This window comes from Columba livia, chromosome 9 (assembly GCF_036013475.1).
Source record: "Columba livia isolate bColLiv1 breed racing homer chromosome 9, bColLiv1.pat.W.v2, whole genome shotgun sequence".
NCBI lineage: Eukaryota > Metazoa > Chordata > Aves > Columbiformes > Columbidae > Columba > Columba livia.
In genome coordinates this window covers 4,982,695-4,997,999 of record NC_088610.1, presented here as the reverse complement: position 1 = coordinate 4,997,999, position 15,305 = coordinate 4,982,695, and the positions used below count along the sequence as shown (strand labels likewise).

Here is a 15,305-nt window from a genome sequence, read left to right as displayed (position 1 = left end):
AGGGTGGGAGCAGCCTGTTCGTCCCTGGGTCTCCCGCTCCTCGCTGGGTGCTGGTGATGCAGGGCTGTTCCCTGCTGCAGCTGGGACCTCGCTGTGAGCTCTGCTGGCACCGGCTGCCCCAAGGCCTGACAGGCAGCATGTGATGTGTGCCCTGGGAGAAAGGATCTGAGGGCACTGACACCAAAGCGCAGATGTCCTCCCTGCTATCCCTCAGCTCAGTATCCCCCTCAGGTTTGTCTTGAGGGAGACAAGGCAAACCCAACCTGTCTGCAAAAACAGCACTTTGCCCTGCGCCCTCCCTGCTGCTCCCCGGGGTCCCACAGCAGCTGCCAGCGGAGCTGGGGGCCCCGAGGTGTCCCGGTCCCCAGGGAGGGGCTAAAGGTCCTCCCTGGCTGCTGGGGGCAGGGATGGCCCCAGGGAGGGCTGAAGGCCCTGGGCAGGGCTGGGAGATAGTCCCTGAATGTTATCAGCCCATCGTCTCAGCCCTCTGGCGGCAGAGGGCAGGGCCATAAAGGGCTGTCCCCCCACCCTGGACACAGGCAGCATTTGGGGAGGGACCTGGGGTGAGCAGCATGGGGTGGCCGCTCTCTGCTGGGACATGCCTTCTCCTCTGCCTCCTCGCCGGGCCATCTGCTGCTGCCTCAGGTGACAGCTGGAGCGGGGACATGTGGTACCGGGGGTGTGAGCGCTTGGTGGGGGCACTGGGGCTCGTGCCACTTCTTCGTGAGTCTCTGGGGACGCTGTCACCTCCCTGTGGGATATCAGGGAGGGCAAACCCTCCTGCCCACCTTGGGAGCTTGGGGTGGTTTGTCACTCTCTAAGGCTGCTACAGAGGCAGCTCAGAGCAGCCACACTCACCCAGGGGAGAGATGCTCACCCTGCTCCCGCGGGGACAGGGTATTCCCAGGGACCCTCAGGGTGCCCGGTGCCCCTGCATGCCCTTGGCTTTGCTCTCACCTCCAGATGCTGAAGAGACCCCGGACTACTGGAACGAAGGGGCCAGGAGGAGGCTGGAGTCAGCCCTGGCCTTGCAGCCACTGGCACAGCGAGCCAAAAACATCATCCTCTTCATGGGCGACGGTGAGTCCCACACGTCCCAGCCGCGCCCCACTGCTCCACAGCAGCCAAGGGACATGGCTGGTGAGAAGGTGGGGCTGGTGCAGGTCCCCTCCTCTCCGACTGGCCCCAGGCAATGCCTGGGGAGAGCAGAAAAATCTCTGATGCCGACCCCTTGCCCACCCTATGGCTCTGCCCTGCCTGCAGGTATGGGGCTGTCCACAGTGTCGGCTGCTCGCATCTACAAGGGGCAACTGGCTGGTGGCTCAGGTGAGGAGAGTGTCTTGGCCATGGAGACTTTTCCCCACATGGCCCTGGCCAAGGTGAGTGGGGCAGCGCTGGGGGCGGGCAGCCAACTTGCCCCTGCTCAAAACCTCAGTGCTCCCCACTTGCTTCCAGACCTACACCATTGACCGGCAAGTGCCTGACAGCGCTGGCACGGGCACAGCCTACCTCTGCGGGGTGAAGGCCAACGCCAAGACGCTGGGGCTGAGTGGGGCGGCCGTCTATGGCAAATGCCGCACCACCTTTGGCAACGAGGTGGACTCGATCTTGCACAGGGCCAGGCTGGCAGGTACAGGGCAGTGGCAACCCTGTCAGATAGTGTGGCAAGGACAGCCATCCCATGCCGTGCAGGGCTGGATGGGGTCTCCATAATCCCTTGCTCACACTGCAGGCAAGTCGGTGGGCATCGTGACAACCACGCGGGTGCAGCATGCATCCCCTGGTGCAGCCTATGCCCACTCAGCCAGCCGGAGCTGGTATGCTGACACCAACATGCCCAAGGAGGCATTGCGGGACGGCTGTAAGGACATTGCCTATCAGCTGGTGCACAACACGGACATCAATGTGAGCCAGGGAGTGGGCATGGGTGGGAGGGGACACCAGGGATGTTGGGAGGCTCTGCTGAGCTGCAGGGCTGTGGTGGTGCGGGTGGCAGCTCCTCACTCCCTGGCAGGTGATCCTGGGTGGCGGGCGGATGTACATGACCCCCAAGAAGACTCCAGACCCCGAGTACCCAGAGGACCTGTCCCAGAATGGTATCAGAAAGGATGGCCTGGACTTAATTGCCGAATGGCTGAGTGCCAAGCAGGTACTGTGCCAGGGTGCAGGACATGATGCCGGGCACGGGACATGTGCCATTGGCACCAGCTCTGTTCTCGCTGGCAGGGCGCCCGCTATGTCTGGGATAAGAAGGGCCTGGACGCGGTCGAGGATGACTCTGTGAGCCACCTGATGGGTGAGAGCATCACTGGCTCTGCCACCGGCAACGCCTCCTCATCCTTCCCGCTCCTGGGATGCTGGTGGGGACACAAAGCAGCCCCAGCATGAACACCTCCCACCCCACTCTCCCAGGCCTCTTTGAGCCCAAGGACATGCAGTACGAGCTGAACCGCAACGCCTCCACAGACCCCTCCATCGTGGAGATGACGGAAAAGGCCATTCGCATCCTGCGCAGGAACCCCAACGGCTTCTTCCTCTTTGTGGAAGATGAGTAGCCCCGATGGGCAGCGTGGCTGGAGCTGGGGTGGGATGCGGGTCTGGGAGCAGGTGGGTGTTCCAGGGAAGCAGGCAGGGGTGACGGCCGCGTTCCCCGTGCAGGCGGCAGGATCGACCACGGCCACCACAGCGGCCGGGCCAAGCAGGCGCTGATGGAGGCTGTCATGCTGGACCGGGCGGTGGCGCGGGCGGGCGAGCTCACCTCCCCCGCTGACACCTTGACCGTGGTGACGGCCGATCACTCCCACGTCTTCACCTTTGGGGGCAACACACTGCGTGGCACGTCCATCTTCGGTGGGTCCCCGGGAGGGGTGGGGAGAATTCCTGTTCCCACCTCTCCCTTTTGCTCCCACCGGAGGCTGAGCTGTCCAAGGTGGGGGTTGGGGAGAGGTACCTGTAGTACCAGAGGTACCAGGGAGTGACCAAGTGTTTCCCTGTGCCAGGGCTGGCCCCCAAGAAAGCCAAGGACAAGCGGGCATACACCAGCATCCTCTATGGCAATGGTCCCGGCTACAGTATCCGTGATGGGGGCCGCCCGGCTGCCAGCCTCCCCGCTGCAGGTAGGAGCCTGTGGGGCACAGGGTGGTGGGGGCAGCATCCCCTGAGCATGAACACTGGGGTGCACGGGGTCCCTGTGCCACCATATGACTCAGGAGTCACTTGGGTGTGACTTGTCCTTGTGCCCGGGTAATGGGAGCTGCACCCCCCAACCCTACAGCGGGGAGGGGAGCCTGCTGCCCCCAACGCCGTTTCTCCTGTGCCCTGCAGAGGACAAGGACTACAGGCAGCAGGCAGCGGTGCCCCTGGAGACGGAGACCCATAGTGGGGAGGACGTGGTGGTGCTGGCCCAGGGCCCCATGTCCCACCTCTTCCACGGGGTGCAGGAGCAGCACTACATCGCTCACGCCATGGCCTACGCCGCCTGCCTCGAGCCATATGCCGCCGGCCCCCAGTGCGGGGCAGCCCGCAGGGCCTCTTATGGCACCCAGTGCTCCCCACAGCCCCTGCTCGCCCTCCTGGCCCTCTGTGTGGCTGCCCACGTGGTGGGGGGCTGAATGCCCCTGGCCAAGCCCCACTTCTATCCAGGCTGCCCTGCCATCCCCAGCTGCCACATCAAGGGTCTTGGCAGCCAGGTCCACTGTGGCCAGGATCAAGGGATGAAATAAAGCATAGGTTGTTTGTCTTCATCTTTCGTGCGAGGGTTTGCAGTGGAAGCAGTTACCTCTTAAGGCGCTGCCCTGTGACTCAGTTTCCCCAGAGGGTTGTGATTTCCAGCTCCCCACCCTGGGACCAGCACTGGAGGCACTGGGGTGAAGGAGGTTATGAAGTGCAGGCGAGGGGAGTCCATGTCCCTCCCAGCTTTGACAGGCACAAGGGTTCATACCTCACCAAGAGGGAGCAAAGTTTTAGTCCACATCAGTGGAAAGTACTGGGCAGAGATAAGGTCTACTCAGGGCACAAGTGAACGCAGGTGCTCCCAATACTCCTGTTGCCCCAGGTCTGATGCTCAGGGCTGCCTGTGGCATCCAGAGCCAGGGCATCCCCCTGTCTGGCACTGCAGTACCACAGCTGGGGTGGGCAATGACATCTGCCAGGTTCTGCCTATCCTCTTGCCCCCCAGCATCTGTTTGCACCCCAAATCTCTCTGTCCACCCAGCAGCAATTAGATGATGGGCCAAGGAAGTGCCTGAGCCCAGCCCCATGGCCTTTGTGCTGGCTGCCCGGCAGGACATCAGACTATCAGAGACATGTCAAACCACTCCACACACCCTGCGTGGGCTGGTCCTGGTCCAAAGTCCCTCCCCAGATCTATTAAAATTGTGGACACTGCCAGTGGCGTTGGGCTACCGGATCTCACCATGCAGCTCCTGGCACTCCTCGCCCTCTGCCTGGGCCTCTGGGCAGGGCTCAGCACTGCTGTCATCCCAGGTGGGGACGAGGATGGGGATGGGTGCCTAGCGTGTCTGGGCACAGTGAGGGTTTTGGGAGGGAAGCAGGGGCTGCCTGGCTCTGCAAGGGTTAATGGGAGTTACCCCTGCTTTTCTGGGGACCTTGATCCAATTTTCTTCTGGGTGGGCAGGTTCCTGCTTGTTTCTGTGCTAGAGGTCTGGGTACAGTGCCTATAGCCTCCTGTTGCCATGGATTTGGCTCCATCCCACCACCCCCATCATGTCTCTTTGCTGCCCTAGCACCCTTGGGCCAGGCAGTGGGTCTGAGCCCAAATAGCCTTTCTCCACCCCAAACTGCACCCTGACCCACTGGGTTCCAGTCAAAAGAGGCCCCAATATGGGAATGCCCAGGGATGTGGGTGCCCCAGGGATGATGTGGGTGCCCCAGGGATGATGTGGGTGCCCCAGGGACGTGGGTGCTAACAAGCTGGGACTGACGGGTGCTGCCTTGTCTCAGTGGAGGAGGAGAACCCGTCCTTCTGGAACAATCAGGCAGCCGCAGCCATCCAGGCCTCCTTCAACATCCAGCCCAGGATAAGAGAAGCCAAAAACCTCATCATCTTCATGGGGGATGGTGAGTCCCATTGACAGCCGTGGCGGGCAGGCTGGTGTCACCGCTGCAGAAAGAGCTGGATGCAGCAAGGACAGCCAGTCCAGAGAGCAACCGGGACCTTCTTTCCTCACTCAGGCTTTGGCATCCCCAGCCTCACAGCCACCCGCATCCTAAAGGGACAGCAGAAGGGAAATCTGGGCCCTGAGACGCCCCTCGCCATGGATACTTTCCCCTACGTGGCTCTCTCTAAGGTAAATCCCCACCACACTGGGCAGGGAGCAGGGTGATTTTGGGCAGGGGACCAAAGCGCTGCTCCTGGGGCTGCTGGCACAGAAGCACCCCAGGGATGCACTTATGGAGTGCATAGGGTCCCTGCCCATCCTGCACTGGTCCTTGGAGGAGCGAGTGAGCTCATGGGGTGCAGCTCAAGGGGTGCAGGTGGAATGGGGGCCCCCTGCCTGCTGCTTCTGCCAACCATTCCCACCCTAAGCCTTGTACTTGTCCTTGATAGACATACAGTGTGGATCGTCAGGTCCCTGACAGTGCAGCGACGTCCACAGCCTATCTCTGTGGGGTGAAGGGTAACTACAAGACCATCGGGGTGAGCGCGGCTGCCCGCTACCAGCAGTGTAACACGACCTTTGGCAACGAGGTGATCTCGGTGCTGGAACGAGCCCGCAAAGCCGGTAATGGGGGACATGGGGCAGCAGGGCTGGCCAGGCTGGGGGAATCCCACAGGGACAAGGGTCTGCCCCACTGTGAGCATCCTGGGGCTTTATGGTGAGAGACCCCATGGCCTGCCCTGGTCACCCTTCATGAGGTCTCATGGGTGGGGGGATTGCAGGGAAGGCAGTGGGCTTCGTGACAACATCACGAGCACAACATGCGTCACCCTCGGGGTCCTACGCCCATGTGGTGGATCGCAACTGGTACGCGGATGCCAGCATGCCCGCGGAGGCCCGGAGCCAGGGCTGCAAGGACATCGCCTGGCAGCTGGTCCACAACGTTGACATCAATGTGAGTGGCCATCGCTGGGGGTAGAGCATGGACAGACCTTCTCTAGGCACCCTTATAGCTGATGTGCCCATCTTATTCTCTCCAGGTGATCATGGGGGGTGGTCGAATTTACATGACACCTGCAGGGACACCAGACCCCGAGTATCCCAACGATGAGTCGGCAAGAGGGATTCGCCAGGATGGGTATAACCTCATCAACATGTGGCTGGAGGCACGGAAGGTGTGTGACAGATGGTGGGATGGTCTTCTGCCCACCAGCCCCAGACACAGGACTGTACATCCATAGACCCAACCCTGGGATTTGCTCACAGGGTGCCCGCTATGCCTGGAACAGGTCAGAGATGCTGGCTGCTGCTGCTGACCCCAACGTGAACTATTTGATGGGTAACAAACGTCTCACATGCCAGAACTTGACAGCCATTAGGACACATACAAGTGCTGAAGCTGTCCCCACTGTGTCCCCTCCCAGGTCTCTTTGAACCCATGGACATGACGTATGATCTGGTGCGTGACCCCATACTGGACCCGTCCATCTCCGAGATGACAGAAGCGGCCATCACCATCCTGAAAAGGAACCCCAATGGCTTCTACCTCTTTGTGGAAGATAAGTCAGGGCCAGTGTTCTCGGGGTGGGCAAGGGGGGAAGTCCCACATCCCAGGGTGGGGGTAAGGGTTGGGGTGCTGCTGGCGGTCCCCAGCCCACCGCGGGTGTCCGTCTGCAGGCGGTAGAATCGACCATGGCCACCACGAAGGGGCAGCCCAGAAGGCGCTGACGGATGCGGTGGCATTCGACCGGGCCATCGAACGGGCGGGCATCGTGACAGATGAGGCAGAGACCCTGACTGTTGTCACTGCCGACCACTCCCACGTCTTCTCCTTTGGTGGCTACACCCTGCGCGGCTCCTCCATCTTCGGTAAAGCTCTGCCCAGCTGCTGAGAGCAGGACATGGCCCCGTGCTGGGCACTGCCAGCTCTGGGTGTCCTGGCTGGAGCCAGAGGGGTGACACGGGGGTTTCTTGGCTGATTCTTCCCCTCCATTGCCCCCTCCCCAGGTCTGGCCCCCAGCGAAGCTGCTGATGGGAAGAGCTACACGTCCATCCTCTACGGGAACGGGCCAGGCTATGTGGAAGGCAACCGGACTGATGTGGATGAGGCCACAGCCAGTGAGTGCACAGAGACCGTGGCCGGGTGGTGGCATGGGGCTGGGTGTCCCTGCAGCTCCCCTCACCCTCTTCTTGCCCTCTCCAGTGAATTTCAACTACACACAGCAAGCAGCTGTGCCCCTCAAATCCGAGAGCCATGGTGGCGAGGACGTGGCCATCCTGGCCAAGGGCCCCATGGCTTACCTCTTCCACGGGGTGCAGGAGCAGACCTACATCGCCCACGTCATGGCCTACGCCGCCTGCCTCGAGCCCTACACTGACTGTCGCCAGCGCACCTCTAATACCTTCTCTGCCGCCAGCGCCCGCGCTGTCCCCCTGCTCCTGCCCACCCTCCTCCTGCCCACCCTCCTCCTGCCCCTCTTCCACTGACCCCACAGCCCTGGGGCACCCCATGGGAACCCCTCCCCATGGCTGCAGCACCCATAGGTGGCTGACAGCTCTTTGGAACATCCATGGTCCTGGTGAAGCAGCCATGGGGAACCAAATCCCAGGCACGGGGGGACCCCACATCACCTGCTCAGGGTGCTCAGTGGTTAATAAACGTGGGGTGTGACACTGGTGGGACAGAGCTGGGGATGCTTCCTGCTGCTCACCGTCCCCACGTGTCCCTCAGCCATTGCCTCTTGCATAAAACCCGGTGTATCCAGTGGTTTATTGAGCATAAACGGCGGTGAAAAATACAGCGGGCATCCGTGTCCCTACATTTCCGGGGCAGACAGCCATCGCCCAGCCCTGAGCCCAGCTGATGGTGTCACCTGCTGCCAGGGCTGATACGGGGACAGGACGGGGCTGGCGGAGGGCACCAGGGGGGCTATTGGCACGGGAACGTGTTTGTTTGTCAGCACCTGCAGGTAGATGGGCTGGGATCGTTGCTTAATGCACCAGTTCTGCGGGGGGAAAGGACCCCAAGGATCAGTGAATGGGGCATCTCAGGTCCCAACATCCACCAGAGCCTGCGAGGTACTGGCACTCACTGGGGCATGATGGGCAGCGATGCCCTGGTTGTGTTTCTTATTGTAGGATCTCCCAGGAGCCTGTGTGTGTGGTATAAAAGGGTTGGGACAGCACAGTGGCATGTCTGTTATTGTAGGGTCTCCCAGGCTTGTGAGCTGCCTGCCTTCAGGATCATGTGCATTTTTTACTGGGGGTGTCTGGAGGTGATGAGGGGGAAACGTTTGTTATTGTAGGTTCACCAGGAGCAGTGGAGCTGTACAGGGTGCTCCTTGAAGGGCTGAGCCCCGTATCCTGCCCTGGTACCCCCAGCCATGCCCCTGTCCCCAGCCCCTGGGAAAGGGGATCTGAGGACACTGACACCAAAGGCAAGTTGTCCTCCCCAGATCCCTTCAGCCGGTGTCCCCCTCTTCGGCTTTGTCTTGGGGAAGACAAGACCAATCCAGCCTGACACAGCTCAACCTGTCTGCAAAAACAACACCCTGCCCTGCGCCCTCCCTGCCGCCCCCCGGGGTCCCACAGCAGCTGCCAGCGTGGGAGCTGGGGGCCCCGAGGTGTCCCGGTCCCCAGGGAGGGGCTAAAGGTCCTCCCTGGCTGCTGGGGGCAGGGATGGCCCCAGGGAGGGCTGAAGGCCCTGGGCAGGGCTGGGAGATAGTCCCTGAATGTTATCAGCCCATCGTCTCAGCCCTCTGGCGGCAGAGGGCAGGGCCATAAAGGGCTGTCCCCCCACCCTGGACACAGGCAGGGGGGGGAAGGACCTGGGGTGAGCAGCATGGGGTGGCCGCTCTCCCCACTCCCTGGCAGATGATCCTGGGCAGTGGGCAGGTGTACATGACCCCCAAGAAGACTCCAGACCCAGAGGACCCGTCCCAGAACGGTATCAGAAAGGACGGTCTGGACTTGATTGCCAAATGGCTGAGTGCCAAGCAGGTACCGTGCCAGGGTGCAGGACATACGATGCTGGGCACGGGACATGTGCCATTGGCACCGGCTCTGTTCTCGCTGGCAGGGCGGCCGCTACGTCTGGGATAAGAAGGGCCTGGATGCGGTCGAGGATGACTCTGTGAGCCACCTGATGGGTGAGAGCATCACTGGCTCTGCCACCGGCAATGCCTCCTCATCCTTCCCGCTCCTGGGATGCTGGTGGGGGCACAAAGCAGCCCCAGCATGAACACCTCCCACCCCACTCTCCCAGGCCTCTTTGAGCCCAAGGACATGCAGTACGAGCTGAACCGCAACGCCTCCACAGACCCCTCCATCGTGGAGATGACGGAAAAGGCCATTCGCATCCTGCGCAGGAACCCCAACGGCTTCTTCCTCTTTGTGGAAGATGAGTAGCCCCGATGGGCAGCGTGGCTGGAGCTGGGGTGGGATGCGGGTCTGGGAGCAGGTGGGTGTTCCAGGGAAGCAGGCAGGGGTGACGGCCGCGTTCCCCGTGCAGGCGGCAGGATCGACCACGGCCACCACAGCGGCCGGGCCAAGCAGGCGCTGATGGAGGCTGTCATGCTGGACCGGGCGGTGGCGCGGGCGGGCGAGCTCACCTCCCCCGCTGACACCTTGACCGTGGTGATGGCCGATCACTCCCACGTCTTCACCTTTGGGGGCAACACACTGCGTGGCACGTCCATCTTTGGTGGGTCCCTGGAGGGGTGGGGAGAATCCCTGTTCCCACCTCTCCCTTTTGCTCCCACCCGAGTCTGAGCTGTCCAAGGTGGGGGTTGGGGAGAGGTACCTGTATGGGACAGGGAGTGACCAAGTGTTTCCCTGTGCCAGGGCTGGCCCCCAAGAAAGCCAAGGACAAGCGGGCATACACCAGCATCCTCTATGGCAATGGTCCTGTGTACAGCCTTGCAATGGGAGCCAGGATCAACGGATGCAGTAAACATGGGTTGTTTGCCTCCATCTGCCGATCAAGTGTTTGCAGTAGCAGACGTCTCCTAAGGTGCTGCCCCGTGACTCAGTTTCCCTATATTGTTGTAGCTGCCAGCTCTCCACCCTGGGACCAGCACTGGAGGCACTGGGGTGAAAGAGGCGATGAACACTGGGTGAAGGCATTGCATGTCCCTCCTAGCTTTGACAGGCATCAGGGTTCATACCCACCCAGGAAGGGCTGAGCAACGAACAAAGTTTTAGTCCATATCAGTGGATTTATTGCTCCATAAATTGCTGGGCAGAGATAATGTCTGTGCAGTGCACGATTGAATGTGGGTGCTCCCAATACCCCTCTTGCCCCAGGTCTGATGTTCAGGGCTGCCTGTGGCACCCAGAGCCAGGGCATCCCTCTGTCTGGCACTGCAGTACCACAGCCAGGGCAGGCAATGACAATAGACAGGTTCTTCCCATCCTCTTGCCCCCCAACACCTGTATGCACCCCAAGTCTGTCCTTTCCCCCCAGCAATAAGATGATGTGCTCGAGGAGCTGCCTGAGCCCAGCCCCGTGGCCTTTGTGCTGGCTGCCCAGCAGAACACCAGACTATCAGAGACATGCTGAACCCCTGCATGCACCCTGTGATCCTGGTCCAAAGTCCCTCCCCTGATCTGCTAGAATTGTGGACACTGCCAGTGGCGTTGGGCTACCGGATCTCACCATGGAGCTCCTGGCACCCCTCACCCTCTGCCTGGGCCTCTGGGCAGGGTCCAGCGCTGCTGTCATACCAGGTGGGGACGAGGATGGGGACGGGTGCCCAGTCTGGCTGTAGTGGGTGCCAGGAAAGTGGGACATCCAGCAGGGCACGAGCCTGGCCGGGCACAGTGAGTGTCTGGGGAGGGAAGCAGTGCCTGCCTGACTCTGCAAGGGTTGCTAAGGGTTACCCTGCTTTTTTGAGGACCTTGATCCAGTTTTCTCCTGGAAGACCAGTTTCCTGCTTATTTCTGGGCTGAGGGCTCTGGGGGCAGTGCCTATAGCCTTTCCTCAACCCAAATTTGGCTCCATCCCAGGTGCCAGGGAACTCCACCATCCTGTCTCTTTTTGCTGCCCTAGCACCCTTGGGCCAGGCAGTGAGTCCAAGCCCAAATGGCCTTTCCCCACCCCAAACTGGACCCTGACCCACTGGGTCCCTGTCAGAGAAGACCCCAGCATGGGGATGCCCAGGGAGCGAGTACCAGAGGGATGTGGGTGCCCCAGAGTCAATGTGGGTGTCCCAGGGATTATGTGGGTGCCCCAGGGACGTGGGTGCTAACAAGCTGGGACTGACGGGTGCTGCCTTGTCTCAGTGGAGGAGGAGAACCCGTCCTTCTGGAACAATCAGGCAGCCGCAGCCATCCAGGCCTCCTTCAACATCCAGCCCAGGATAAGAGAAGCCAAAAACCTCATCATCTTCCTGGGGGATGGTGAGTCCCATTGACAGCCGTGGCGGGCAGGCTGGTGTCACTGCTGCAGAGAGAGCTGGATGCAGCAAGGACAGCCAGTCCAGAGAGTGACTGGGACCTCCTCTCCTCACTCAGGATTCGGGATCCCCACTATGACAGCCACCCGCATCCTAAAGGGACAGCAGAAGGGAAATCTGGGCCCTGAGACCCCCCTCGCCATGGATACTTTCCCCTACGTGGCTCTCTCTAAGGTAAATCTCCACCACACTGGGCAGGGAGCAGGGTGATTTTGGGCAGGGGACCAAAGCGCTGCTCATGGGGCTGCTGGCACAGAAGCACCCCAGGGATGCACTTATGGAGTGCATAGGGTCCCTGCCCATCCCGCACTGGTCCTTGGGTAAACAAATGAGCATGGCAAGGGGTGCAGGTGGAATGGAGGCCCCCTGCCTGCTGCTTCTGCCAACCACCCCCTGACCTAAACTTGCTGCGTGTCCTTGGCAGACATACAATGTGGATCGTCAGGTCCCCGACAGTGCAGGGACAGCCACAGCCTATCTCTGTGGGGTGAAGACCAACTACAGGACTATTGGGGTGAGCGCAGCTGCCCGCTACCACCAGTGTAACACAACCTTTGGCAACGAGGTGATCTCAGTGCTGGAGCGAGCCCGCAAAGCCGGTAATGGGGGACACGGGGCAGCAGGGCTGGCCAGGCTGGGGGTATCCCACAGGGACAAGGAGCATCACACTGGGGGGGCTGCCCCACTGTGAGCATCCTGGGGCTTTATGGTGGGGACCCCATGGCCTGCCCTGCTCACCCTTCATGAAGCCTCATGGGTGGGGGTATGGCAGGGAAGGCAGTGGGCATCGTGACGACTACACGGGTGCAGCATGCGTCACCCTCGGGGACCTACGCCCATGTGGTGGATCGCGACTGGTACGCGGATGCCAGCATGCCCGCGGAGGCCCGGAGCCAGGGCTGCAAGGACATCGCCTGGCAGCTGATCCACAATGTCGACATCAATGTGAGTTGCCTATATAATCATAGAATCATTTGGGTTGGAAGAGACCCTCAAAGGTCATCTACTCCAATCCCCCTTCCAATAAGCAAGGACATCTTCAACTAGATCAGGTTGCTCAGAGCCCTGTGCATCCCACCGTGTCAGGGGAGGAGCTGGAGACCCTTCCTGGTCACCCCTGCTAATACTGCCTATTTTGTCCCCTCCAGGTGATCATGGGGGGTGGTCGGATTTACATGACCCCTGCAGGAACACCAGACCCTGAGTATCCCAACTCTACTCTCATGAACGGGGTGCGCAGGGACGGGAATAACCTCATCAACATGTGGCTGGAGGCACGACAGGTGGGTGACAGATGGTGGGATGGTCCTCTGTCCACCAGCCCCAGGCACAGGACTGGACATTCATTGACATCCATCATTCATCAATGACTTGGATGAGGAATAGAGTGTACTATCAGCAAGTTTGCTGATGACATGAAGCTGGGAGGAGTGGCTGACACACCAGAAGGCTGTGCTGCCATCCAGAGACCTGGACAGGCTGGAGAGTTGGGCGGGGAAAAAATTTAATGAAATATAACAAGGGCAAGTGTAGAGTCTTGTATCTGGGTAGGAACAACCCCAGGTTCCAGTATAAATTGGGGAATGACCTATTAGAGAGCAGTGTAGGGGAAAGGGACCTGGGGGTCCTGGGGACAGCAGGGTGACCATGAGCCAGCACTGGGCCCTTGTGGCCAGGAAGGCCAATGGTACCTGGGCTGAATTAGAAGGGGGTGGTCAGTAGGTCAGAGAGGTTCTGCTGCCCCTCTACTCTGCCCTGGTGAGACCACACCTGGAATATTGTGTCCAGTTCTGGGCCCCTCAGTTCCAGGAGGACAGGGAACTGCTGGAGAGAGTCCAGCGCAGGGCAACGAAGATGATGGAGTGGAGCATCTCCTGTGTGAGGAAAGGCTGAGGGAGCTGGGGCTCTTGAGCTTGGATGAGACTGAGGGGTGACCTCATTAATGTTTATAAATATATAAAGGGTGAGTGTCAGGAGGATGGAGCCAGACTCTTCTCGGTGACAGCCAATGGTAGGACAAGGGGTAATGGGTTCAAACTGGAACACAAGAGGTTCCACTTAAATTTGAGAAGAAACTACAGTCAGTGAGGGTGGCAGAGCCTGGACCAGGCTGCCCAAGGGGACTGTGGAGTCTCCTTCTCTGCAGACATTCAAACCCGCCTGGACACCTTCCTCTGTAACCTCATCTGGGTGTTCCTGCTCTGGTGGGGGGATTGGATTAGACGACCTTTTGAGGTCCCTTCCAATCCCTGACATTCTGTGACTCTGTGATTCTGTGACCAAACCCTGGGATTTGCTCACAGGGTGCCCGCTATGTCTGGAACAGGACAGAGATGCTGGCTGCTGCTGCTGACCCCAACGTGAACTATTTGATGGGTAACAAATGTCTCACATGGCGGGAAACAGCATCCACTAGGACACGTGCAGGTGCTGAGGCTGTGCCCAATGTGTCCCCTCCCAGGTCTCTTTGAACCCATGGACATGACGTATGACATGGCGCGTGACACCAATCTGGACCCGTCACTTGCCGAGATGACAGAAGCGGCCATCACCATCCTGAAAAGAAACCCCAATGGCTTCTACCTCTTTGTGGAAGATAAGTCAGGGCCAGTGTTCTCGGGGTGGGCAAGGGGGGGAGTCCCACATCCCAGGGTGGGGGTAAGGGTTGGGGTGCTGCCGGTGGTCCCCAGCCCACCGCGGGTGTCCGTCTGCAGGCGGTAGAATCGACCACGGCCACCACGAAGGGGCAGCCCAGAAGGCGCTGACGGATGCGGTGGCGTTCGACCGGGCCATCGAACGGGCGGGCATCGTGACAGATGAGGCAGAGACCCTGACTGTTGTCACTGCCGACCACTCCCACGTCTTCTCCTTTGGTGGCTACACCCTGCGCGGCTCCTCCATCTTCGGTAAAGCTCTGCCCAGCTGCTGAGAGCAGCACACGGCCCCATGCTGGGCACTGCCAGCTCTGGGTGTCCTGGCTGCAGCCAGAGGGGTGACACGGGGGTTTCTTGGCTGATTCTTCCCCTCCATTGCCCCCTCCCCAGGTCTGGCCCCCAGCGAAGCTGCTGATGGGAAGAGCTACACGTCCATCCTCTACGGGAACGGGCCAGGCTACGTGGAAGGCAACCGGACTGATGTGGATGAGTCCACAGTCAGTGAGTGCACAGAGACCGTGGCCAGGTAGTGAGACGGGGCTGGGTTTCCCTGCAGCTCCCCTCACCCGCTTCTCGCCCTCTCCAGTGAATTTCAACTACAGACAACAGGCGGCTGTGCCCCTCATCTCTGAGACACACGGTGGCGAGGATGTGGCCATCCTGGCCAAGGGCCCCATGGCTTACCTCTTCCACGGGGTACAGGAGCAGACCTACATCGCCCACGTCATGGCCTACGCCGCCTGCCTCGAGCCCTACACTGACTGTCGCCAGCGCACCTCTAACACCGTCTCTGCCGCCAGCGCCCGCGCTGTCCCCCTGCTCCTGCCCACCATCCTCCTGCCCACCCTCCTCCTGCCCCTCTTCCACTGACCCCACAGCCCTGGGGCACCCCATGGGACCCCCTCCCCATGGCTGCAGCACCCATAGGTGGCTGGCAGCTCTTTGGAGCATCCCTGGTCCTGATGCAGCAGCCATGGGTCACCAAACTCCAGACACAGGAGGACTCTAGACTCCTGCTCAGGGTGCTCAGTGGTTAATAAACGTGGGGTGTGACACTGGTGAGACAGGGTTGGGGA

At 60.6% G+C, this 15,305-nt stretch overlaps 3 protein-coding genes across 3 annotated transcripts; all 3 read left to right on the top strand.

Moving 5' to 3' along the window:
• The first annotated feature begins 843 nt into the window (after positions 1-843).
• On the top strand, positions 844-3,743 carry LOC102094747 (intestinal-type alkaline phosphatase-like). The gene is made up of 9 exons (XM_065072831.1): positions 844-1,379; positions 1,456-1,630; positions 1,733-1,905; positions 2,015-2,149; positions 2,227-2,296; positions 2,413-2,545; positions 2,657-2,850; positions 3,000-3,116; positions 3,325-3,743. Exons 1-9 carry the CDS (start codon positions 870-872, stop codon positions 3,609-3,611), a joined length of 1,794 nt encoding a protein of 597 aa, XP_064928903.1. The 5' UTR covers positions 844-869; the 3' UTR covers positions 3,612-3,743.
• Positions 3,736-8,946, top strand: LOC102087425 (intestinal-type alkaline phosphatase). The gene is made up of 11 exons (XM_065072829.1): positions 3,736-4,485; positions 4,963-5,079; positions 5,194-5,309; positions 5,570-5,744; positions 5,903-6,075; positions 6,161-6,295; positions 6,387-6,459; positions 6,545-6,677; positions 6,796-6,989; positions 7,128-7,238; positions 7,324-8,946. Exons 1-11 carry the CDS (start codon positions 4,305-4,307, stop codon positions 7,605-7,607), a joined length of 1,692 nt encoding a protein of 563 aa, XP_064928901.1. The 5' UTR covers positions 3,736-4,304; the 3' UTR covers positions 7,608-8,946.
• LOC102087604 (intestinal-type alkaline phosphatase) lies at positions 8,943-15,235 on the top strand. The gene is made up of 12 exons (XM_005513244.3): positions 8,943-9,268; positions 9,385-10,847; positions 11,403-11,519; positions 11,634-11,749; positions 12,000-12,174; positions 12,348-12,520; positions 12,724-12,858; positions 13,879-13,951; positions 14,037-14,169; positions 14,288-14,481; positions 14,620-14,730; positions 14,816-15,235. Exons 2-12 carry the CDS (start codon positions 10,778-10,780, stop codon positions 15,097-15,099), a joined length of 1,581 nt encoding a protein of 526 aa, XP_005513301.2. The 5' UTR covers positions 8,943-9,268; positions 9,385-10,777; the 3' UTR covers positions 15,100-15,235.
• The last annotated feature ends 70 nt before the right edge of the window (positions 15,236-15,305 follow it).